Source organism: Dipodomys merriami, unplaced genomic scaffold, assembly GCF_024711535.1.
Source record: "Dipodomys merriami isolate MVZ:Mamm:240054 unplaced genomic scaffold, mDipMer1.0.p SCAF_7, whole genome shotgun sequence".
Taxonomy (NCBI): Eukaryota; Metazoa; Chordata; class Mammalia; order Rodentia; family Heteromyidae; genus Dipodomys; species Dipodomys merriami.
In genome coordinates this window covers 24,573,500-24,598,134 of record NW_027206290.1, presented here as the reverse complement: position 1 = coordinate 24,598,134, position 24,635 = coordinate 24,573,500, and the positions used below count along the sequence as shown (strand labels likewise).

At 42.6% G+C, this 24,635-nt stretch overlaps 1 protein-coding gene and 1 non-coding gene across 4 annotated transcripts; both read right to left on the bottom strand.

Moving 5' to 3' along the window:
• Nucleotide 1: 1 nt before the first annotated feature.
• Mfsd14a (major facilitator superfamily domain containing 14A) lies at nucleotides 2-22,166 on the bottom strand. 3 transcript variants are annotated; one of them, XM_070007811.1, is made up of 12 exons: nucleotides 22,088-22,166; nucleotides 16,064-16,159; nucleotides 15,190-15,252; nucleotides 13,994-14,121; nucleotides 12,200-12,314; nucleotides 10,127-10,345; nucleotides 9,551-9,664; nucleotides 8,426-8,497; nucleotides 5,793-5,905; nucleotides 4,645-4,742; nucleotides 2,623-2,786; nucleotides 2-1,326 (listed from the first exon to the last, which is right to left on the bottom strand). In XM_070007811.1, the coding sequence occupies exons 1-12, from the start codon at nucleotides 22,088-22,090 to the stop codon at nucleotides 1,120-1,122; spliced, it is 1,392 nt and encodes a 463-aa protein (XP_069863912.1). In that variant the 5' UTR covers nucleotides 22,091-22,166; the 3' UTR covers nucleotides 2-1,119. The 3 variants fall into 3 exon arrangements, with proteins under 3 accessions (XP_069863912.1, XP_069863910.1, XP_069863913.1); XM_070007809.1 differs by lacking the exon at nucleotides 22,088-22,166 and adding an exon at nucleotides 20,706-20,977; XM_070007812.1 differs by lacking the exon at nucleotides 22,088-22,166 and adding an exon at nucleotides 19,648-19,877.
• LOC138817373 (small nucleolar RNA SNORA25) lies at nucleotides 10,981-11,112 on the bottom strand. Its single transcript, XR_011368830.1, has one exon. It is a non-coding gene; the product is annotated as a small nucleolar RNA SNORA25 (small nucleolar RNA).
• Nucleotides 22,167-24,635: the final 2,469 nt, after the last annotated feature.

Below are 24,635 nucleotides of genomic sequence, written 5' to 3'. Positions count from 1 at the left end.
ATCATTAAAATATTTAATTTTATTAACAGAATATTTACATTTTAAAGACCTCATTTAGCCATAGTGAATGTTCCAAGTTTAAAAAGCATTAGGCAATAACCACACACAAGATGAAAACAGTGTAAACTATACAATACTTTATGTACAATTTTTACAAAGTAACACTTTTTTAAATAATATAACTGGACACAAAAATATACACTTTAGAGAAATTCACATCAGTAATTGTATAAAGCTCTCTTCTAGGGTCCTGAAATTTAGGACAAACATTAGCTCTGTAAATAAAGTGTTACTGTGACAGTCCTGAAAGGCCACTATATATATTTATCTACATATAGATATCACATTGACGTTTTCAAGGCTACCAACTTTACTATAATTTTTAGATTATGTTTTCAAGTGTTGAGGTTCTTATGATTATGCAAACATTAAAAGAATATGGTATAAGAAGTAACTGGGGAACAAATTTGAGCCAGCATTTAGATTTACAGGCTCTACCCCAATTTGAATTCTAAGTGGCTGATAAACAGTAGTGAATGATGTTTAAAATAAATTACTGCAAATAAGCTTGAAACATGATTCGGATTTAGTACAGTTTTCTTAAGTGTCTTTTTTTAAAATTGCAAACAACTCATTTGCCATTTCTTTATTTTAGCGCACCTGCATTAAGGCTTTGAATTATTTGACTCAAGATTTTACAATACTAAAATCTGTCTCAGGATTTTACAATGTTAAAATGAACAGGTCCACAACCACACTACCTACTCTGTCTCTCCAGGAGTCAGTATAGAGTTAAAGCTCAACACCTTAGGGAAATGGTAGCAGACATATGCTAATATCTAAGAAGTTACATATAGAGTTTTTAATTAAAGGATGTATAATAAAACAGCTTAGTGGCAAGAAACTGGTGCTAATAAACAAAAGTTTTCTTTTCAAAAGAAATTGTAACATCTTTGGAAAACTGTCCGGTTCTTTCTTTAGTTCCCACGGAGTTCATGCAGATACATTTCATAAGACAATCTTAAAGTACATTGTAGATGGAAATGGAATGTACATCCAGAACTACAGGTGAAAACTAAGACCTGGGCGCTGATAGAAAAATCTTCCTGATTTCAGTCATCACACATTTGTGTCCTGGAGCAAAGGTTCTTTGGCCTCTCCTGGCGCCTGTGTACTGTGAGGGTGGCTGTGACTGCCACAGTGCTTTCTCCAACTGCTGGACCTTAAACTTAAATTGGTGTGTTCTGGGATAAACAAGGCAACAAGGAGAGCCAGCAGTACTGAACAGGCTCCAAAGAGGAAGGGGGGACCAGGAATGATGGAATTCTGAGGAAGACAAAAATGATTACGATCGCTGTACGCATTGTTCAGTTACAACCGATTGAAGCACAGTTACAAAAATGGTTCTTCAGGAGTAAAGGGACTTTATCATACTCACAAAATTCTAGGAATGAAAACTGCAAAAAGCTTGCACTAAAATACCCTGTCACTCAGCATCAAATCTGAAAACACACTCTATGAACTTCTACAGGGTTTGTAAGTTCAGGAGAAAAGCACAAGCCCTCAAATGGAAAACTAAGTAGCATACAGCATTAACAACTGGGAGTAGCATCCATTATCATTTTGTTTCAAAAATTACACTATCAAGGAACTGAAAGTGGCAAAAGCAGAGATATAAAACTCTTCCCCTGAAAAGGAAAACCCCTTTATAGTAGCCCCAAAGTACATTCATTCCTAATAAAAACTTAAGTCTTCAGAGTTCAAGCCCCACAAACTGACAAAAAACAAAAAGTAGGCCACAAATATATTGTTTTTTTTTTGGGGGGGGGCTGGTTCTAGCTGGGCACTGCCCCTAAGCTTCTTTTGTTCAAGGCAAGTACTCTACCACTTGGGTTACAGCACCCGTTCTTTTCTGAGTAGTTTACTAGAGATAAGAGTCTTAGGGGCTTTCTACCCAGGCTGATTTCGAACCTCAAACCTCAGATCTCAGCCTTCTGAGTAGCTAGGATACAGGCACAAGCCACCAGCACCTGGCCACAAATCATTTTCTAATGTAGAAGTAGGCTTAGCTAGCTTTAAGATTAGTGTGGGATATCTGCTTAGTAGGCTAGGAACTGGGTGAGCTATTAACATTTGTTGAAATCATTTAATTACCTATTTCACTTACAAGGAGGGAAACGTACCAAATGTTAAGAGACACATAGCTGACTTCATGCACACAGTCCAATGACACTGCAGCAGTCTCAGAAGAAACAATAGTCATAATATAGGAAAGTGGTGAAGAGAGGTCAGCAAGTCTTCACAAATAGGTTATTCAATAGTGGAAGTTTGTCACCAATGACGTTCTTTTTTTGTGTGTGGCCAGTTAGGAGGCTTAAACTCATGGCCTAGGTGCTGTCTCTTGAGCTTTTCTGCTCAGGCTAGCACTCTTCCACTTTAAGCCATAGCACCACTTCCAGTTTTCAGGTAGTTATAATTGGAGCTAAGAGTATCATGGCTTTTCCTACTGGGGCTGGCTTTGAACTACAATCCTCAAATCACAGCTTCCAGAGTAGCTAGGATTACAGGTTGAGCCCAGCATAAACAGCAACTTTTAATCCAGCTAAATAAACTAAAGATTACCTGTTCAAAATGGTGCTGAGGGCTTGTGTTTGTCCCCAAGTCTGTTCCTGTTATTGGCAGTTCTTTAAGTTCCACATGAAATATGTAGAAAATGAATCCGTAAAGGGCAGGCCCCAGACCATTGCATAGTCCTCGAATCCCTGTTATCATTCCCTGAACAACACCTACATTGAAAGAAACCATTTGGTACTTACATTGTTTTCATATGATCAAAACCAGTGCAAAGAGGAAATCAATGTAAACAAAGGATTTTAACAGACACTCTCAGGGATCTTTTCTCCAGTTTAAAACAATCTGTGGGCTGGGAATGTGGCTTAGTGGTAGAGTGCTTTTGCCTAGCATGCATGAAGCCCTGGGTTCAATTCCTCAGTACCACATACACAGAAAAAACTGGAAATGGCATTATAGCTCAGGTGGTAGAGTGCTAGCCTTGAGCAAAAGAAACTCAGGGTCTGGGCTGGGAAGTTGGCTCAGTGGTAGAGCGCTTGCCTTGCATGCCTGAGGCCCTGGGTTCGATTCCTCAGCACCACATAAGCAAAAAGGAAAAAGCCAGAAGTGGCGCTGCGGTAGAGCACTAGCCTTGAGCTGAAGAGCTGAGGGACAGCGCCCAGGCCCAGAGTTCAGGCCCCACGACCGGACCCCCAAAAAAAAAAAAAAAAAAAAAGAAAGAAAGAAACTCAGGGTCAGTGCCCAGGCTCTGAGTTCAAGCCCAGGATGGATAAAAAAATAAAACAAAAAAACCAATGAGTTCTGGCCTCAGATTTTTCCTTCTTCATTTCTACAAGTGATTGCAGCCATGTTATATAACATCCCTTTTTTTCTTATGACCAAACAGCCTTTACCAATTTAGCTTTTACAAAGAATTATTCCTCACCTGCTGGCATACCAAAAATTGAATTTCTCACCAGAAAGGTATAGCTTTTGTGTTGGGTATGTTGTACATTTTAAATGAAATACTGAATTTTAGTATATTTCATTTATTTATTTTTTGCCAGTCCTGGGCTTCAACTCAGGGCCTTGGCTCTGTCCCTGAGCCTCTCTATGCTCAAAGCTAGAGTTTTTCCACTTGAGCCACAGCACGACTTCCAGCCTTTTCTGTTTATGTGATACCGAGGAACACAGGACTTCATGCACGCTAGGCAAACACTCTACCATGAAGCCACATTCCCAGCCCCTAATATATTTTTAAATATACCTCAAGGTACTCTAGCACAAAACAGCAAATATTTAGTCAACAAAATTTACAAAATGTTCTAGGTAAAGGAATAGATATCCCCCCTCTGAGCTAAGATGAATCTTTTCTTTTTCTTTTTTTTTTTGGAGGGTCCAGTCGTGGGGTCTGAACTCTGGGCCTGGGCACTGTCCCTCAGCTCTTCAGCTCAAGGCTAGCGCTCTACCACTTGAGCCACAGCGCCACTTCTGGCTTTTTTCTTTTTGCTTATGTGGTGTGTGGTGCTGAGGAATCGAACCCAGGGCCTCAGGCATGCAAGGCAAGCGCTCTACCACTGAGCCACCTTCCCAGCCCCTGAATCTTTTCTTTTTTCTTTGTCTTTTCTTTTTTTTTTTTGCCAGTCATGGGGCCTGAACTCTGGGCCTGGCCTGGGCACTGTCCCTCAGCTCTCCAGCTCAAGGCTAGCACTCTACCACTTGAGCCACAGTGCCACTTTTGGCTTTTTTTGTTTATGTGGTGCTGAGGAATTGAACCCAGGGCCTCATGCATGCAAGGCAAGCACTCTACCACTGAGCCACCTTCCCAGCCCCTGAATCTTTTCTTTTTTAATGATAGCTATTTTGTCACAGCAATGTTGAAGCAGCCAACATTGCCACATTTTTAAAGGGAGAGGTTAAGGGACCAAATAGCCATAGGAGGACAGAACCTAGTTTTCCTGATTACCGATGACAACGATTTTAAATTCTCTACCTTGAAGACACACTTCTGTTTTAGTACTTGTGTGAGGGATAGAGAAAATGCAGGACTAAAATACTCTGTTTTTAAACAATGATCTGGTTCTGTGAGCTCACCTTGTTGATCAGCATCAGCAGTTCGTGAAACAAGCGCGCTGACCGCTGGGAAGGTGATACTGGACATGGCTGCCACTGCTCCGGCAGCCCACATCATCCTGTAATAAAGTAACAGTGTAAAGATAATGTACCTGTTGGAAGCCAATCAGAGAGTCAAAAGCTAATCTTACTGTGAAAGGGCTGAAGGACAGGAAGGAACTATGCTTACTCAGTTCCTTCCTGGGCAACTCAGCAAGTGATTTAAAAGTCTAATCTAGTTTATTCTCAAAACCAGGAACAGCTACTTATTCACAACCATTTGGGATATTGATATAAATTTGGGGTAAGTATGCTGAGCATTAATTTTGCAGAAAGTTGCAAGGAAATAAACACCAGGTATTCTAAGCAGCTGAAGGCAACAAGCCTTCTGACTTGTGATTTGGTGTAAAGATACTACTGATTAGAGCTAATCCTTAAATTGTAAAAATAAATGTAACCAGGATGCACTGTGAGTAGTGGCTTCATGTTGAAAAGGAATGTTTAAAACAATGTTAAGCTGTGAGCGTCTTTGTAAAAGATGAGACTGAAAAAACACCTCCAAAGTGCTTTGTTAGCAGAGAAACAATACTGGAGTTTAGCTCAGGGCCATGGGTTGGCTAAGATACATGCTCTACCACTTGAACCACCTCCAACCCCTCCAAGCCATCAGCTCTGCAGGCAACCAAACTGGGAAAGCTGGACCTAAACGAATGGACTTTGTTCACTTCTTTTTTGCCATCAGTTAGGATCAATTGTTTCTCTAATCAGACAGGAAGGCCAAGTTCAGGGCCTTTTTTCAAAATTAAAGGCTCCATAGAGATTCAAGAGCTTAATTTCAGCTAGTCATAGAACTATAAAAATGCCATTCCCTCCTAGTCACTCTAGGAGAATACACACACACACCAGTGTGAGAATGTTCCTCATGTCTTAAAGGAATGTCATGAGACAGTTAAAAGTCTTTGCTGTACTTGAGAAGCATAGGAAAGAGGAGGGCCTGGTAATGCACACCTGTAAGAGCCCAGCATTGCAGAGCACATCCAGGAGGATCTGCCTCCATTATTTTCTATTTTTTCTTTCCCCCCTCAGAAAAAGACAATAAAATTAAGAAAATGAACATGTGTAATACCTACCATGGTTCTGAACCAAAGCCATACCATGCCAGTTGTAATATTTGAAATCCCAGACCCAATAAAATGGTATTCTTATTTCCAATTGACCTCATAAGTAAACTCAAGACTATAGTCTAGGAAAAAAAAAACAAAAAACAGAAAAAATTGTCAGTATAATTTTTCTTTCAGTTTAAAAAAATACTTGGTGCTTTTCAGCACTAATGGAGCTTTATTACTATTGTTCTACAATTTGATTTTTCAGTAACAACTTTCCTGAATCTGTGGTCACAGTTCTAGGCTGATAGAGATTCAGACTTAAGAGGGTCACAAAACTTTATATTCAGTTCAACTGAGGATCAGTTGAATCAGAAGCTGCAAAGAGTAAGCACAAAAGTTTGTAGCTAAAGATTTGGCCATCCTTGTTATGTAACAGAGGTAGACATCTTTATCCCTGACAGTACTTTTTATCAAAAAAGTGGATTCCTTTAGAGCTTTTAGGAAATCATAAGGCAAAACATTTGTTCTTACCATTGTTAAATACATCTTAGGAAGAAATGTTTTTGAAAAGCAGGTTCACCGAGGATTAAAATGCCTGCCCCTTGAGCAAGAAACCATTCCAGAATGCTAGAACAACTCTTCAGCCTAGATCTTGTCACCAAATTGCTTATAAAATGCAGTGGCCTCATAGCTCTCCATCCAACTTAGCTTGCGATTAGGTACAGAATTCAGTATTCTTCCTTCTTCAAGAAACTATCCATGTGCACGTGTAAATTCAGTTTTTAGATAATGACTCAGTGATAGGTTCAAGCTCAAGCACCAACCAAATAAAAACCCCCTACCCCCATTTAACAGATGGTAACTAAAACAAAAGGTAAACAATTACTTAAGACAACAAGGTGGTAAGTCATTAAAACTGGAAACAATTCGGAAACACCTACTGCCCTCTCTCCCTGGGTTCCTTACCCTGTGTGCAGTTAGTATAGCTTATAGGCTGCTCAAACCTGTCAGTCCTTCCCACACCCTCCTCTGTGTTCCAGACACCTAAATCTCCAGACATTCTAGCTGGGACATCAAAGTTCTTAAAGAGACTCTCAAGGCTTTTATTTACCTTTGTGAACCCATCACTTAGTTCTTCATAAGTATTTATGCAGGTATGAATATCTGAAAATATCATAGTGTTCTCATTTTAACAATGGAAAAATTTACTCTGTAGTGTGCCTAACAGAAAAAAACTCTGTAGTGTGCCTTGGTTTAATATATCTCTCATTTTGAAGATGAGAGAACTGAACTCTGAAAGGTTACATGACTTCAATCAAGATGAACATAAACACTAATAGCAGCTTGACAGTGGTTAACTAACATTAGCAATGGTCAGTCACAAATATTTGATAAGTTCCTATTACATATAAGTCTTGTGCTAGGTTTGAGGATAGGCTTGTAAATCAAAGTACTAGTCAGCAAACAGACTGCTTTCTACTGGGGGCAGGTGGACATGTATGCTAATTTCCTGAGTCATTTTTGAGGTCCAAGCAGAATGGTGTGGAAAGATAGATCTGGGGGAAGAACAAAGGTACTGGACTGCAACATGCAGTGAACTCAGGTGCTTGCTAAGCTAGGCGCTCTCACCTCTTGAGCTACTCCTGAGCCATGCTACCACCATTTTTTAAACATATTTATTATGTTTGAGTAGTTAAGCATTACCATTCAACAAATTCGTTTTAAAGTACAATGCATCTTGATAGATGTCACCCCCATACCATACTACTTTTTAAACCAGTGACTCATTTAAGGACCTTCTAGCCTGAGGGTAGTACAGGATGCGAGGGTGAGGAAGATAAGCAATCTAGAGCTCCACTAGAGCTTACAAACTGAGGCAAAAAGAATAAAAAACAAAGGAAAAGCCATCCTCCAGTGTTCGCCATATAGTGAGGACACAAACTAGAGTTAGCAAGGACACAGAAGCACATCAGTAAGCAAGCTAATAAGCACACACAGAAGCTCTGAGTAGAAGGAGCTACAAATAGCTTGTGACACCGGAGAGAAGGAAAAGACCCTGGTCTTGTTGGCATCAACTTTGGGCTGTACATAATGTTTTAGTAAATTGTATGACATAAATATATGTAATTATTGGCAGCCTAGATATGCTTATTCACTTGACTTTGAAGGCCAACTATTTTTCTCCCTTTTACTCTGATTTCTCATCTCAAAAACTGCTTCTAAGCTGGGTGCTGGTGGCTCACCCCTGTAGTCCTAGCTACTCAGGAAGCTGAGATCTGAGGTTTGAGGTTCAAAGCCAGCCTATGCAGGAAAAGTCCATGAGACTCTTCAACTGACCACCAGAAATCAGAAGAGGCTGTGGCCCAAAGTAGTAGAGCACTACCCTTGAGCAAAAAAGCTCAGGGACAGTGCAGAGGCCCTGAGCTCAAGCCCCACAACCAACAAAAAATAAATTAAAAAAAAATCAAACTTGTTGGGTTATATGTCACATATTAATGTGTCAAGATCAAACAATCTGTACTAACACACCTGAGTTTCTGAACCTCGGGACCTCAGACTCCTGACCTTAGCTACTCACCAAGACACAATTATTCTATGAGTTTACATCTGGATAGCCAGCAACTATCACCCTCCACGATACTAAAAAGAAAACTTACCTGGGCAATAATAGAAAGAATGCCAAGGACTGCTATAAATGCTGCAACACTTTCTGGCGAAAATTTCATTATCTGTAAGGTTTCAAAATCAAGCAAAATTAATGACTGAGAAAGCATAAGGAAACCAAAATAGTGTTAATTACTTTTTTAATTCATTTTTTTTTTTTTTTTTTTTGGTCAGTTGTGGGACCTGAACTCGGTCTGGGCACTGTCCCTCAGATCTTAGCTCAAGGCTAGCACTCTATCACTTGAGCCACAGCACCACTTCCGGCTTTTTCTGTTTATGTGGTGCTGAGGAATTAAAACCAGGGCCTCATGCATGCAAGACAAGCACTCTACCACTAAGCCACCTTCCCAGCCCCCTTTAATTCATCTTTAACTCTCTAAGTCAATTCAAATTTTAACTTATAAACAAAGCTTTCTTTAGAAGAAACAATTTAACATAAAAGATACCAAGTTGTATGTGGCAGTCCCCCTAATTTGCATATACTAAATTGGAGACAGCTATCAAGCATTCAGAATCATTTTACAAGTAAAACTCCAGCATCTGTGGTTGGCCTATCATTGATAAAGGCTTGATTTCAGTGTAGAAAGACTAGAGTTGAGAGAAAGAAACTTGTTTGTGTTCTCATTTGTGTTCTCCTTAAGTTCTGGGTCAGAAAGAAACTAGTGAAGGTGATGCATCTTTTTGCCTAAGTTAAAAACATACAACATGCCAGTGACTCTCACCTGTAATCCTAACTACTCAAGAGGATCACAGTTCAAAGCCAGCCCAGGCAGAAAAAGCTTCAAGTGGTCCTGTGGCAAGTGGTAATATGTTAGCCTTAAGCAAAAAGCAGCTCAGGGACAGAGCCCAGGCTGTTCAAGCCCATGACCAACAAAAAAGAAAAGAAAAGAAAAAAGAAAAAAATAGAATGAAAAAATGTAGACAGGGGCTGTAAGTGTGGTAGGGTACTTGTCAGCTTGTCTAGCTGGCAAAGAAACATAAGGAATATCAGGCACACTAAAGAGAAAGTCCAGTTGGCTATTGCTTATCAAATGGTCATCAGATTAAAGCTTTCAGAGATTATTTTTCTAACAGTACAAAATGAAAGAAAAGTCCACTTGTATGCAATAGAGTTTTACCTGTCTGAGGTATAAAAAAAAGCTTGAATATTGGCCTGCCTCCGGTAGATAGGAGAGAAATACCGTGATGCAGATCAGCAGCACTATGGAATCTTGGCCCACTTTTTTTAAGGACTAGAAACAAGAAAAAGAATGACATAAGGTTTTATGTAAAAAATGTAAGCATTCTTGATATATGAAGACATATATTTCTTTGGTACTGGATACAGACAACTACTGGCCCTTTTTATTTTATCCTCCCCAAACTATTCTGAAAAGTCTTTTAAAAAGGGAAGGGGAAGGGGGAAAGAAAAAGAGGGGGAGGGGAGGAAAGAAAGAAAAGGAAGGAAGGAAGGAAGAGGGAGGGAAGGAGGGAGGAAATAAAGAAACAAGCTGGATAGTAGCTCACACCTGTAATTTCAGCACTCAAGAGATGGAGGGATTACGAGTTCAAGACCAATATAGGCTACATAATAAGGCCCTGTCTCAAAAACTGTCAAGATGTTTTCTTCAAAGACACCCACAGCAAAACATTAACACTACATGGAATCATGTTTTCACGTTTTTGGTCAAGAAATGTAAGAAAAAGAAACTTACTGCAAAGGGGTCAGCCTGTTCCCAGGAAATGGGTGCGCCCCATGATGCAGGCCGCATCTTTTCAGGCAGCGACTCTGGCACAGCAACAAGAATAAAACAAATATCTAGCAAAGCTATTGCTGTAGCTAGAACCACCACTAAGCTGTCTCCATACACTCGTCCGAGGTAAGCTCCAATTGCAGGGCTGGTGACTAAACTTGCAGCAAACGTTGCTGAAACCTGCAACCAATTAAGAACAAAGAAGAAATTAGTGAGGAGAGTTCAACTCCCTTAACTATGCCCCAACCCCATATCAAGTCACAGCTGCTGCTACAGCCTGACCTGCAGCTACCTGGGCCACTCTTATCGTCCCTTTTGCAGGAAGATACAAAGATTATATTCTTGTCTATAAATACATAATATATAATAGACTCTCAGGACAGTGGCTTCAAATTCTTTTAAACCTTGGGGTTCTCTGTGCAAATAAATCCTATGGGTAAATCATGGGTAAGACAGATTTACAAAAAAAACCCCAAAACCCAAACCCACTTTAGTTTAGCAAAAATTAGGGGCCAGTCCTATGCAAATAACCCTCCCATTAAGTCATGCTGATACTTAGGGACCCCAACAAATCTGTGTGTTCAGTCACCCTGTATCATTTAATGTTCTACATTTATAAATGAAACCACTAGAAGTAGTGGTTAACAAGTTTCTCTGTATAGGTATTTTATACATAAAATCCCTATTTCTATAAGTGAATCAAGAGATTGCATACTTTTTCCCCCCTTAGTCCCGGGGTCCATACTAAGGACCTTGCATTTGCTAGGGCTCTCTATTACTTGAGACATGCCCAGCATTTTGTCCATTATTATTATCATTGCATCTCCACTGGAAAACATAGCACTTCTATTGAGTGACTATGACATCCCATGGAGAACTTCAATCTTTGGTCCAAGTGTTAAGAACTCTGGGTTGCAGAATCCTACAAGCCCTCTTTGAAACAGCCTCTGCTTTAATTCTTTTTTGGACAGAGTCTAGTGTTTTTGTCTAGGGCTGGCCTTGGACTGTGATCTTCATACCTATGGTCTCTGGCATAGCTGAAATCACAGGCACATATCATCACATCTGGCTTGTTGAGATGTCTTACTATTTGCCTAAGCTGGCTTTGAACCTCAATCCTTCAGACTGAGTGGCTTATGTTAGCTAGGGCTAACAGACAAAATTTATAATGCCAGGTCTAGCTCATAAGTTTTTATGAAATTAGTTTGATATGGTATTTGGCACATATTTATCAAGATGCGTATAGCGTATTTTCTCTCTGTCCTACTTCAAATTAATAATCTATGTATTACTGTACATATGAGAACCATTCCACACCTAGATTTGACAGTATGTCTACCCAGTGTCTGGGTGTTGCAAAACAAATGACAAATGGAGCTATGAATCGAGCCAATCATTTTTTTTTTTTTTTTGGGGGGGGGGTCTGGTCGTAGGGCCTGGGCACTGTCCTTCAACTCTTCAGCTCAAGGCTAGCGCTCTACCACTTGAGCCACAGAGCCACTTCCGGCTTTTGTCTTTTTGCTTATGTGGTGCTGAGGAATCGAACCCAGGGCCTCAGGCATGCGAGGCAAGCGCTCTACCACTGAGCCACCTTCCTAGCACAAGCTAAACATTTTTAAAGAGTTATGAATGCACATGCACACAAGCAATACAATGTAGATCACATGGCCTGACAAGTCACAAAAAAGATCTGCTGAAACATGAGCTATATGGTAGCCTCATATTTTATACTACACACCATAAGTAATTTTTAGTGATATCAAATATTTCCTTGTTAGGCTACTACACAATGCAAAATACACTATTATTTCAATTCTATATGTGACTATAAATACTCCCTGTATGTCAAGTTTCAAAATTTAGTTTTGTAGTGAAGAAAAGACAACTGAAGTCTAAGGGAAAACTATTTCTGCAATGTATCTTAGGCAAAAAATACATCTTGTAATGAAAAAATGTTCACTTCCTTACAGTAAGGACACTGAAAACAAGGTATTTTTTCCATAGATATGTAAGATAAAGGTCAAACATACATACCAGCCCATAAGCCATACTTCTTTCATGCTCCTGGGTTATATCTGCTACATAAGCAAATACCACAGAGAAAGTCACTGCAAAAACCCCAGAAACAGAGATAACAGCAAAGTACCACCTAAGAATGAAAGACAACAAGAAATGGTTAGAATAATTAGCATTACTTGGGACCCTCCATTGCTATTAATTAGGATAAGAATAGTTATTAAGGACAGTGCCTGGGTTATTAACATTTCTATCTATACCAGTCCACAGACACTATGAAACATGGGCTACACGTGGTCCTTTGATAGCTACTCAGCAACTACACAAGAAAGGTAGTATTAAATGAATTCAGCTGAAATCTTCCATCCAACTTTCAACTGCTAGGTAACTTTTGTTGTTTTAGTTAAAGACAGCAACAAAGTCTGTTATAATTCCTTCATTACTATTTTCTACCACTCTACTACCACACACACACACAAATACCTGGATTAGTATCAGAATGGCTAAGAGAGCATGTAACTAGAAGAAGCAAATGTCTGAAATCTGACCAAAATAAATAAGCAAAGATTGGGTAGGAATTTGATATGGTAGGAATTTGATATAGAGTTTCCTTAAAAGGAGGTACTATGGCCAAGCTCACACCCATAATCCTAGCTTCTCTGGAGGCTGAGATCTTAGGATTGAGGTTGGAAGTCAGGCCAGGCAGGAAAGTCCACAAAATTCTTTTTTTTTTTTGGGGGGGGTCCAGTCTTGGGTCCTGAGCTCAGCTCTTCAGCTCAAGGCTAGCGTTCTACCACTTGAGCCACAGCGCCACTTCTGGCTTTTTTTCTTTTTGCTTATGTGGTGCTGAGGAATCGAACCCAGGGCCTCAGGCATGCAAGGCAAGCGCTCTACCACTGAGCCACCTTCCCACCCCCACGTCCACAAAATTCTTACCTCCAATTAATCACAGAAAAAGTTGGAAGTGGAAGCTCCAGCCTTGACCAAAAACTTAGGGACAGCACCCAGCCCAGAATACCCCCCCCAAAAAGACAGTATGCCTTTCTTAGCTACCCTTTCCATAGTGCTGCCTGAGGAGCCAAATTCTGGATGGTGAAGTGCCAGCTTAGAGGCAGAAGAGCAAAGTAAGTCTTACTTGCCATTCACTTCTGGGAATTGCCATATCACTTCTGGGCTACTCAACTCCAGAGAAAAATAAACATCCTCAGGACTGGGAAGGTGGCTCAGTGATACAATGCTTGCCTAGCATGCATGAAGCCCTGGGTTCAATTCCTCAGCACCACATAAACAGAAAAAGCCAAAAGTGCCACAATGGCTCAAGAGCTAGCCTTGAGCAAACAAAGCTCAGGGCCAGCACCCAGGCCTGGAGTTCAAGCCCCAGGACTAGCAAAAAAACAAAACAAAAAAAAACCCAAAACCAAAAACTTTCTTGTTGCAAGCAACTACTATTTGGCTTCACTGATACCAAGTAAAACCTTTTCTTAATTAGTACAAATTAATGATAAACTATGGGGTTGCTAACATTCTACTTAGAAATAGTCACATTTGGAATGTGAAATCCAATAGCAGGATGCAAGAAGTCTAGATGCTTCCCATAGTAGCCCTTTAAAGCCCTTATGAACTATTACTCACATATACAATTTTAAGAACTTTCTTATCTGTGTCAAAGAATCAACATATTAGAAGAATAAAACTACAATTTACATGGCCTAGTATTAAAAAAAAAACAAAAACAAGAATTCGGGAACACTAAAAAGCAGTAATAGTAATAGAAAATTCTGTTTAGCTGCTATAATCTCAATGTGCACGTACCATGGGCTGATCTTCATCAAAGGAATCGGGGCACATGTGAAAAACACTGTTAGCAGCAAGAAGGACTTTCGGCCCCAAACATCAGAAAGAGCACCAATAAGTGGGGCACTGAGGAATGACAACAAACCCTAAAAGATGCAAATAAAAAAGTGTATGTTATATATCCACGGGGAAAATACAAGTCATTTTAGAACCACAGAAGAATTTTAAAGGAATTATTTTTAAAATAAATAAATCAATAAGCTTTAGATAAATAACATTTCTTATCTATATATGACATATATAGATAAGAAATTTATACATATATGTAGATAGATAGATTTCTTATCTATATATAATGTTAAAATTTCCTCAGGCTAGAATTATCTACAGGGCTCAGGCTGGATATTAAAATGAAATGCTCTAATTCTCAGTTACAATAGCTCTCAATTACAATAGTAATTCAATAATGCTAATTATGTTTTTACATTAATAGATGAATTATTTTGTAAAAATCTGCTATCCAAGTTAAGTCTTCAAGAGTAAAGAATCTGGGCTGGGAAGCTGGCTCAGTGGTAGAGTGTTTGCCTCACATATATGAGGCCCTGGGTTCCATTCCTCAGCACCACATAAGCAGAAAAGCTGGACGTGGCACTATAGCTCAAGAGCTGGGCCTTGAGCTGAAGAGCTGAGTGACAGTGCCCAGGCCCAGAATTCAGTCCCCACAACCGATCTACACAAAAAAAAGTGAATCTGCATAGGGCCAGTGTCATGGCTGCTGACCATAACACGTACAGTGTGTCTTGTGTCTGTCTAGCAAGTCCATAGCTCTCAGTTCAAACCCCAGTACTGTCAAAAAAAGAAGCTGTATAATAAAAAGAAGCTGTATAATAAAGACTTTACTGCACATTTAATTTTATATTGACGGAGTTTTTTTAAAGATCATTTTCTTTCTTTCTTTAATCTCTATATTTATTGTTAGTTTATTAAAGCACTGAAACTGCTAGAATAAAAGTCTTAATTTAAAATGGGAAGTAGGGTGTAACTTTATTAAGTATACAGTTGCTTATATTTAAAGTCACATCATATTTATTACTGAATTGGTAATTCCCAAATTTACTCTAATTATAAAAAATGGACAGATTAATCAATTTACCTAAAATTCTGGAAGAATTATATATATATATAAGTATGCACATATGTATGACTGATCTTACCTTTACTCCTTGAATTAGGCCATTCATCAGAAACGTATGTTTGGGGAAGGTTTCATGTAATACCTAAAGAATAAAAACAAAAATGAAAATCATATTACATTTTAGTCCTATAAAACTTCAAGTATATTTTCAAATATTCTATCAAAAAGCAACCTAGACTAATTTAGATAAATTTTCAAACTTTACAGATGAAAAGGATGAAATGGAACACAAACAATGGTACTGGTTTGGGAAGAAGGACAAGGCTGAGTTTCATTACACCGTATACAAATATAAACATGTTAAAATGAAAACCCTGTACAACTAATTGATGCTAATTAAAAAGGGTTTATACAATGCTATCGCTAAGTAAAAACAATAGAGAATAGCCAAGTCCCAGTGGCTCACACCTGTAATCCTAGCTACTCAGGAAGCTGAGATCTGAAGATCATGATTCAAAGACAATCTAAGGCAGAAAAGCCCATGAATCACCTAGAAGAAATTGGCGATCAACTCGGTTGTTTGGGCTAGTAAATCTTTTTAAGGTTCTAGTCTTAGGAAAATGTTATTAGTCTTTTTAGACTCTTAGCCCAAATAAAAAGAACATTTATTTGGAAAATGCAACTACTTACATGAATCTCAAAATAATTATGCCAAGTAATGCAGGTTGCCAATATCATCTCTCCTAAACCTATCAATGTAAAAAAATCACTTCTTTTCTTAAATGGATTGGTGGCATTTGCTTAAACATGCCCAGCAACTGATCTAAATTACACCCAATGATCTCAACTGAGAGTACTGGTAGACATTAACCATGAAAAGGAAGAAGGCCATCTTTTCTTGCAAAGTGGAGAAAAAGAGATTTTAGAATCTGTAGTAAGTTAAACTTACTTACCACTAAGGTGGGCGCCGTCAACAGTCCCCAAGCAAAAAACTCCAAAAAGATGACAATAACCGCATGATAAACACTAGGAGAACCTATTCCTTGAGGCTATAAAAACAGATTTTAAAAAATGTTTAAAATTAATAATGTGTTCCAGGATTACTAACAATGATGACAATAAATAAAATTAAGAACACAGTCAAACGCTGCTTAACAATGAGACAGATTTAGTGTCTGAACTACTGCTTTTGGGCTATTTCTTTTTTTTTTTTTGGGGGGGGGGTCCGGTCATGGGGCTGAACTCTGGGCCTGGGCACTGTCCCTCAGCTCTTCAGCTCAAGGATAGCGCTCTACCACTTGAGCCACAGCACCACTTCTGGCTTTTTTCTTTTTGCTTATGTGGTGCTGAGGAATTGAACCCAGGGCCTCAGGCATGCAAGGCAAGCGCTCTACCACTGAGCCACCTTCCCAGCCCCTTTTGGGCTATTTCTATCAATGTAAACAAAATTTAAAATCAGGATGTGGATTCAAACATTACAAAGTCATACCTACAGTTTTACTCAATAACCTATGTGGAAATACAATGCTGAAATGATGATGTATCACTTTTAATAAGGTCAAGAGGCATCATCACCAATTAATATAACATCTCCTAACTTACAGAATTCAAGTCCATGAAAATCATTTTGGTAGAACTTAACTGAACTTAAAAATGGAAAAGAGATCAAAGGATCTAGCTGGGAATGAGTTTGTACAGGACCTCATTCATTCAGTAAACTATCACAGTACCTGCTATGACTACTATACCTCCTGTGTATCTACTAACTCTCTACCTCTGTAGAGGTTTTGCAACTACAAAAACTGGAGGACTGGGGGTGTCTTCAAGTGGTAGAATGCTTGCCTAGCAAGCATGAGGCCCTAAATCCAATCTCCCACTCTCCCCAGGCCACTTCTCTCTCCCCCAAATTTTTTTTGTCAGTCTTGGGGCTTGAACTCTGGGCCTGAGCACTGTCCCTCAGCTCTTTAGCTCAAGGCTAGCACTCTACCACTTGAGCTACCGTGCCACTTCAGGTTTTCTGGTGGTTTATTGGAGATAAAAGTTTCATGGACTTCCCTGCCTGAGCTGGCTTTGAACCTCGATCCTCAGCCTCCTGAGTGGCTAGGATTACAGGCGTGAACCACCAGCTCCCCTCCAAAATTAAGACATACCCTCTGACCTCCAAGTTCACACCCTAGGAAGGAATAAACTTCATTTTAACAAGGGCTTATGTGTAAATGCATAAAAGATACGCAGTTGTGATTTTGGCTATGAAGTGTCCTCCTGAAAGGCTTATGTGCTAAAGGCATGTTCCCCAGCTGGTGACACCGTAAAGAGGTGGTTGGATCATGAGGGCAGAAACTTCATGAATGGGCTCACCATTGATGAGTTCATACTGAATGAGAAGGTGGGGCTGGCTGGAGTTAAGTAGGTGAGCTACTTGCTCTAGCAGCATGTTTTCCCCCTAGGCCTGAGAGCAGAAGGAACCAAGCTAAGTAAGTGGATCATGGACTACCCTGTTTATTCTGGCTGGAGAATCTGCCTCCCTTAAGTTGTTTTCTCAAGTAATTTGTGTCACCAACAAAAAGCTGTCTAATACATACATGTTAGGAAGCAAGGGAAAAAGTACAGTAAGTGATGTGGAGGGGAAAAAGTGGTTAACCTGGTTCTGGTTCATTTAGAAGAATCAAATTCCAAATCATCAACAACATACTACTAGTTTTACCAATATCAGAACTGGCAGAATTGGCTTTACATTAGAAAGAAGATATGAGAGGATCAGATCAGTCTTCAGTCAGATGTGTGTGTGAATGAAGTACATCATCACACCCTGGCTATGGAGCCTCAGATGCTTTCCCTGCATGAAGCCAAACCGTGGCAGAACTTTTTAAAGCTCTGGAAGGATAATGTCAACAAACACCAGGAACTTGGGGCATGGCTCAAGTAGACCACCAGTTGACCAAGCACCAGATCTCAGTTAAACCTCAGTGTTAAAAACAAAAACAGCCGAGCCCCCGTGGCTCACGCCTGTAATCCTAGCTACTATTCAGGAGGCTGAGATCTGGGGATCACAGTTCAAAGCCAGCTCTGGCAGGAAAGGCCATCAGACTCTTATGTCCAATAAACCACTCAGAAAATCAGAAGTGGTGCTGTAGCTCAAGTGGTAGAGCTCTTGCTTGCTTTGAGCTGAAGAGCTGAGGGACAGTGCCCAGGCCCAGAGTTCAAGCCCACGACAGCCTATAATACAATTAATTTAAAAAACACACAAAGTCAGCCCTGGTGGTTCACACCTATAAACCCACCTACTCAAAAAAGCAGATCTGAGGACCAAGATCAAAGCTAGGAGAGACTATTTCCAATTAATCAGCCAGGAAAAACAACAATTACAATACAGGTTCACCTAAGAAAGCTGTTACCACAAACTAAAGCTTTTCACCACTTTAAATTTATACACAAGGCCTGGTAGGATTCCAAGAAAGCATTCATTCAGAAGAAGCCTCCACTGCTTCCATACTAAGACACTGTCCTAGGATGAGAAATATAATACCATAACACTTATCATTCAAAAATTTTGCAGCCGGGCCAAGAGGGTGCCTCAGTGGTAGAGCGCTTGCCTTGCATGCATGAGGCCCTGGGTTCGATTCCTCAGCACCACATAAGCAGAAAACCCAGAAGTGATGCTGTGGCTCAAGTGGTAGAGGGTTAGCCTTGAGTTGAAGAGTTAAGGGACAGCACCCAGGCCCAGAGTTCAGCCCCCATGACTGACCGGGGGAAAAAAAAAAAAAAGTTTGCAGCCAGCACTGACACCAATGACTCTCACCTGTAATTTAGCTACACAGTAGGCTGAAACGAGGATTAAGTTTAGGCTGACAAATCTATGATTCTTATCTCTAATTAACCATCTTTTAAAGAAAGCCCAAGTAGAGGTGTGGCTCAAATTGGTATACCTGAGTTACCACAAGTTAGTGCCTGCTTTGAGAGAAAAATCTAAACCAGAGAGGCTGAGTTCAAGTCCCAGTACCCACACACAGAAAAAGATCTCTCCCTCAATCTAAGCACTATGCTCCACACTTGTAAACCCAGCTACTGATTAGGCTGATACCTAGAGGACAGTAAGGCTAGTTAGTACAGGGTAGAAAAGTTAGCTAGACTCCATCACCAAAATAACAAGCAAAAAGCCAAGCTGAAGGGAGGAATGTCTTCTAAAGCTCTAGCTCTGGAAATAATCTGCTATGTCTAAGCAAACCAAACAAAATTCCTAAGAAAAGGTAAAACTAAACTTCACAAGGAAAAGGTAAAAGTATTTCTTGATCGGATTTACTCTGGCCTTTTGCAAAGAATACCAATCTTAAAATTTCAGGTCACTTTGTAAAATATAATCAATCCATCATTGTCTCTATTTTGTAAATCATTTATAATTCCGTCTTTCTAGAGCTGACAAAGCTTAAGCATTTTCTCCCCAATTTTATCTTGTTCAGAAGAGCTTATTAACTGATCTGATCAAAATTATACTTGAACCAAGTAAAGAGAAATCTGAAAGAGTATGTGAAAAATTCACCTTTTCCAACAAATGTTAGCACGAACGCATCTAAAAATCTGACGGTTAAGTGACAACATATTCTGAAACCCTGCCGTATGTCCCAAGCTTTCTACATTCCGGCGTAGTTCACCATTGGGCCACGTTGTGAAATGTCAAATGTTGTGTCAGTCGAATTCGGGCAGGCCCTCCTGGATCAAGACTATCCTAGAGCCCATCCAGAAAACAAGCGACGGGGTGCTCGGGCGTGAACCCTTCCCGGGGGAACAAAACGTAGTTCCCCGGTCCATTCTATCTCCGAACGCGACACCAAAGCGGCCACCAAAGATCGCGGTGTAGCAACTGGAAAACCTCAGAACCCAAGTGCAGGGGAGTTCTGCAACCCTCCACCCCGCTTCCCCGGGTGGCGAAGTACGGCGCGCTGCCTAAAGTTTACGGAGAAGGGCCACCGCTGCTAACAAAGCGCATCTTCCCTGAACCCTCCACCTCTCCTCCTTCCCCGCGCTCGGCTCGGCTCGGCTCGGCTCCTTTCCAGTGTTCTCTTTGAACGCAGGAGGAGGGAGCGCTTCCGGAGAAGCCAGCCGGACTCGATGGAGGCGGCCCCCGCCGACCGCCGTCTCCCGTCCGCTTCCGACTCCGGGGGAGGAGGACAGGGCCGGCCACCCGGACGGCAGCGAAGGGCAGACCCCGGCCCCGGCGCCGGGGACGGCGAAGACGGGCGTGCCGGACCCCCGCGCGGCCGCGGCGCCAGCTGCCACCCGGTCCGCAGCATATGGGACCGGGACCTACGCCGGTGCGGGCCTGGCGGCGGCGGCGGCGCACGTGGGGCGGAGGCCGCGGGGCTCGGCGGCGGCCCGGGCGGCGGCGGCCCGGGCGGCGGCGGCGGCAGGTGCGGGGGGCGGGCGGCTTTCCGAGCGGCAGGCCTCGCAGGCCGCAGGCCGGGGTGGGGGTGGGGACGGCCCGCGGCGGGGACCCCGGGACGGCGGGCCCCGCGGCCGGAGCGGCCGGGGGCGGCCGCGCAGGGCAGGAGGAGGTGGGGAGGGCCCGGGAACGCTCCCCGGCGCCGAGTCCCGGCTCACCGTGCCTCCGTCCTTAATGATGATCTTCTTGGCCAGCATGATACTGCGGTTCGCGGCCCGTTTCTTCTTCTTCCCCTGGGTCATTTTACCATCCTCGACTCCTGGCGATGCTGCAGCCACTCCCGGGGCGGCCGGCCCCAGCGGCGAGTGCCGTCCCGCCACTACTGCCGGGCCGAGCCGCTCGGGGCGCCCGCCGCCATCTTGAGGGCCCGGCCTGCCTCGGGCGGCGCGTCACATCGTGCGATCGGCCGGCGAGCGCGGCGCGCCCGCCCCTCCTCCCGGCCCCGCCCACCGGCGCGCTCCCCCCCCCCCCGCCCGGCTCGGCCCCGCCCTCCGCCCGGCCCCGCCCACCGGCACGCTCCCCCTCCACCCCGCCCGGTTCGGCCCCGCCCTCCGCCCGGCCCCGCCCACCGGCGCGCTCCCCCTCCACCCCGCCCGGCTCGGCCCCGCCCTCCGCCAGGCCCCGCCCACCGGCGCGCTCCCCCGCCCGGCTCGGCCCCGCCCCTCCGCGCGCCTCGCCGGCGCAGGCCGGGAGGAGACGCCCGGACTTGGGCGGGTTCGCGCGTGCGGCGCGGCGCGGCGCGGCTCCCCCTGGAGCTCGGTGCTTGCGCTCACCGCTCGCTTCTCCCCGCAGTTCGGGGCGGTGGGATCTGTGACTGACCCCCTCACCGATGGAGAAACCGGTTCCGAAAAGTGTTCTCCCGGCGGGCGAAAGGGCAGCGCTGCTGTGCAAAGGTGTGTTCCAGACCCGGCGCGAGACCCCCGAGCGACGGGGAGACACGGTGGGTCAGGCCGCTCGGGGGCGGGTGCCAGGGCCCCGGGCGCTCGGCCGGGCCGGGCGGGCTCGCCGCGGCCCCGGCCCCGGCCCCGGCCCCAGGGCCGGTTCTTCATTCCTCCACACACAGCCCGTGCGTGCCGGTGAGCCACCACCCTCTTCATAGTTTAAAATTGGGGTCGTAGTAGCACAAGTAACCCAAGTGGCATTTGAACAAGTATTTCTAGTCTTCACATTTTGATTTCGATAACTACCGTGCTAGAAGCAATTATAACAAAGAAAAAGAAAAAGGAAAAAGAATATTCTTAGCCGGGCGCCGGTGGCTCGCGCCTGTAATCTAATCCTAGCTACTCGGGGGGCTGAGAGCTGAGGATCGCGGTTCAAAGCCAGCCCGGGCAGCAAAGTCTGTGAGAAGACCCTTAGCGCCAATTAATTTCAGAAAAAGCCGGAAGTGGTGCTGGGGCTCAAGTGGTTAAGCAAAAGCAGCTCAGGGACAGCGCCCAGGGCCAGAGTTCAAGCCCCTGGACTGGCAAAATAAAATTAAGTGTAAAGATCCCTTCGATATATACTTTAGAGTAGTAGGGAGATAACAATGCATGCTACCTACCATGATTAGGAAGGAGATCGGATGGTTAGGAGATCGGAAAAACGTGTCAGAGCAAAACTTTTCGCAAAATGTTAAGAAACAGTGAACCTGGGTCCAATGATCTAATACATATTCACAAGCTCAGCAATATATACACTTGCCCTTTGGCTGGGCTTAGTGATGCTTTTTTGTCTCATAGTTTAGAGACAAGTGACAGCATTGACTTCACACGCTAGGTCATAAAAGGACTGCGTCCTGCTAGCTTAGCTGTTTGATTCATTTGGTGTCCCAAAGTTTGGGGGATGCCAGCTGCTGTGTAGAGGCTATTGAAGGAGCTATGGAGAGACCAGCTGTCCAGAACAGGTGGAACCTTACCCACCTGTGGACCATGTCGGAGGTGCATCCTCCAAGCCTAGTCAGGCCTTGAGCTGACTGCAACCACTGCCCTCAACCTGACCACAATTTTTAATATCCTCCCACCCCTCCAGTACCAGGCATGAACTTGGGACCTTCTCCTTGAGCCAGGCCCCTAGTCCTGACTACAACTTTGACACTCTTAGAATCCCATGACTTAATGACTCAGGGATTCTTGAGTCAAACACAATAAGATTAAAATGTACTTTTTATTTTATTTTTGTCGGTTGAACTCTGGGTTCTTCAGCTCAAGGCTAGTGCTATACCACTTGAGCCATAGCACCACTTCCAGCTTTTTTCTGTTTATGTGGTGCTGAGGAATCGAACCCAGGGCCTCATGCATGCAAGGCAAGCACTCTACCACTGAGCCACCTTCCCAGTCCAAAATGTACTTGTTTTAAACACTAAGCTTTAGAGTGATTTGTTATATTGGGCTATGATAAACCAACATATACAAGATAAAGGGAAAATGCAGGATGTAGTGAATGTGTAAATTCTTCCTGCAACTTCTCTAAGTTTTTGAAATGATTTTAAGGTAAATTTTCACTAAATGTCCTCCTCCCCCTATTTCTATACTGACTAGAGATGGAAAATAAACCAATTTCCATGAAGATATATTTATGATACATAGTTCCAGGCATATTGTCCATTGATAAGTGAACTCATTCATTTTAAGGAATACTCTCATGTAGAAAGTTTAGATGAAGTTCAACTTGAAGTTCAAAGTAATGTAAGATTTCCTAACTAAATCGCCAGGAATTGTAGATGGCTACAGTAGGCTGGTAAAATCATTTATCCTGCTGCACCAATATTATCTTTAAGAAATGTATGGGCACCAATAGCTCACATCTCTTATTCAGGCTACTCAGGAGGACAAGATCCGGAGGATCAGATTTGAAGCCCAGCCCAGGCAAAAGGTTAGCGAGACTCCCATCTCAATAAGCTGAGTGCGGTAGTACTAAGCCTTGTCATCCCAGCTGGAAGATCATGATCTACACTGGTCCCCAGGGATAAAGGGACTAGGGAATACGGGTAACAAACAAAAAGGTCTAGGGTTGTGACTCAAGTAGCAGAGTGCCTGTCTAGCAAATGCAAAGAGGCCTTGAGAGCCAAACACCAGTACTACAATTTTCTTTTTAAATGCTTCCATTTCTGACTTTTTGCTGGTGAGTTAGAGACAAGAGTCTGACTTTTCTGCCTGTAGCTGGTTTTGAACTTGAATCCTATTACAGGAATGAGCCACCAGCACCAGGCTGGCTATGACTTAACTGCAGACCTCAGAATCCAAGTGACTGTTGGGATGTGCTCAGGCCCTTGACTCACCCACCAATACTTCTCATCCTCATCCCTGCCTGAACCAGCCGCTTCTGTATTCTCTGCTAGTTAATAACACCAAATCTCTTTCACTTTTGCATTCAATCACACAGCCTTGGTGATATACAGGGACAAAACCAAAAATGTTATGGAGGTATAGCTCAGTGGTACAATGCTCAGCACCTAGTATGACTGCAGGCCAGCAGTGGAGAGGATCTTAATTAACTAATCCCATTAGAAAATATAAAGCAGGAAAAAACAACTTACATACAATACTCTAACATCAATTAAACATGATTAAGTACGCAAAAATTTAAAACCGAAAAGGAAAATATATGTGTTGTTCAAACTCAAGCAATATACTGAAAAAGATTAAAATCCTCTGAAAAATAAAGGCTGGAGGTGTGGCCCAACTGGCAGAGTGCCTGTCTGATTAGCAAGCACAAACCCTGAGTTCAAACCACCACACACTGCCTCTTCAAAACAACAAAAACTAGTAGGGTAGGGCATGGCTCAAATGAAAGAGCACCTGTCTAGCAAGCACAGGGCCCGAGTTCAAACTCAAGTACCACAAAAAAAAAAAAAAAGACTAATGAAAAAACAAATCTTGGTACTTGAAAGAAGACAAATGAAAATAAACAGAGAAGAGGAATAGATCATGAGAACAAGAGATAACAAGGATAAGTGAAAAAATTATATAGAAAAAATTATGGGCCTCAAGGTCAAAACTAACAAAACTCGACATAATTTAGAAAAAGAGGAAAACAAAACCAAAAACAAGAAACAGGCTGATTGAATACCTACAATGGGATTTGAAGTTAGGACTTGTGCTTACTAGTAC

Excerpts from the sequence above, each read along its gene's own strand:
- Mfsd14a (XM_070007809.1), bottom strand. The coding sequence starts at position 20,789 with ATGACCCAGGGGAAGAAGAAGAAACGGGCCGCGAACCGCAGTATCATG. Across the intron at positions 15,253-16,063 it reads TGACGGCGCCCACCTTAGTG|GTATTACATGAAACCTTCCC; the intron begins GTAAGTAAGTTT and ends TTTATTCTTTAG. Across the intron at positions 1,327-2,622 it reads CTCAGCACCATTTTGAACAG|AATTCCATCATTCCTGGTCC; the intron begins GTAATCTTTAGT and ends TGTCTTCCTCAG.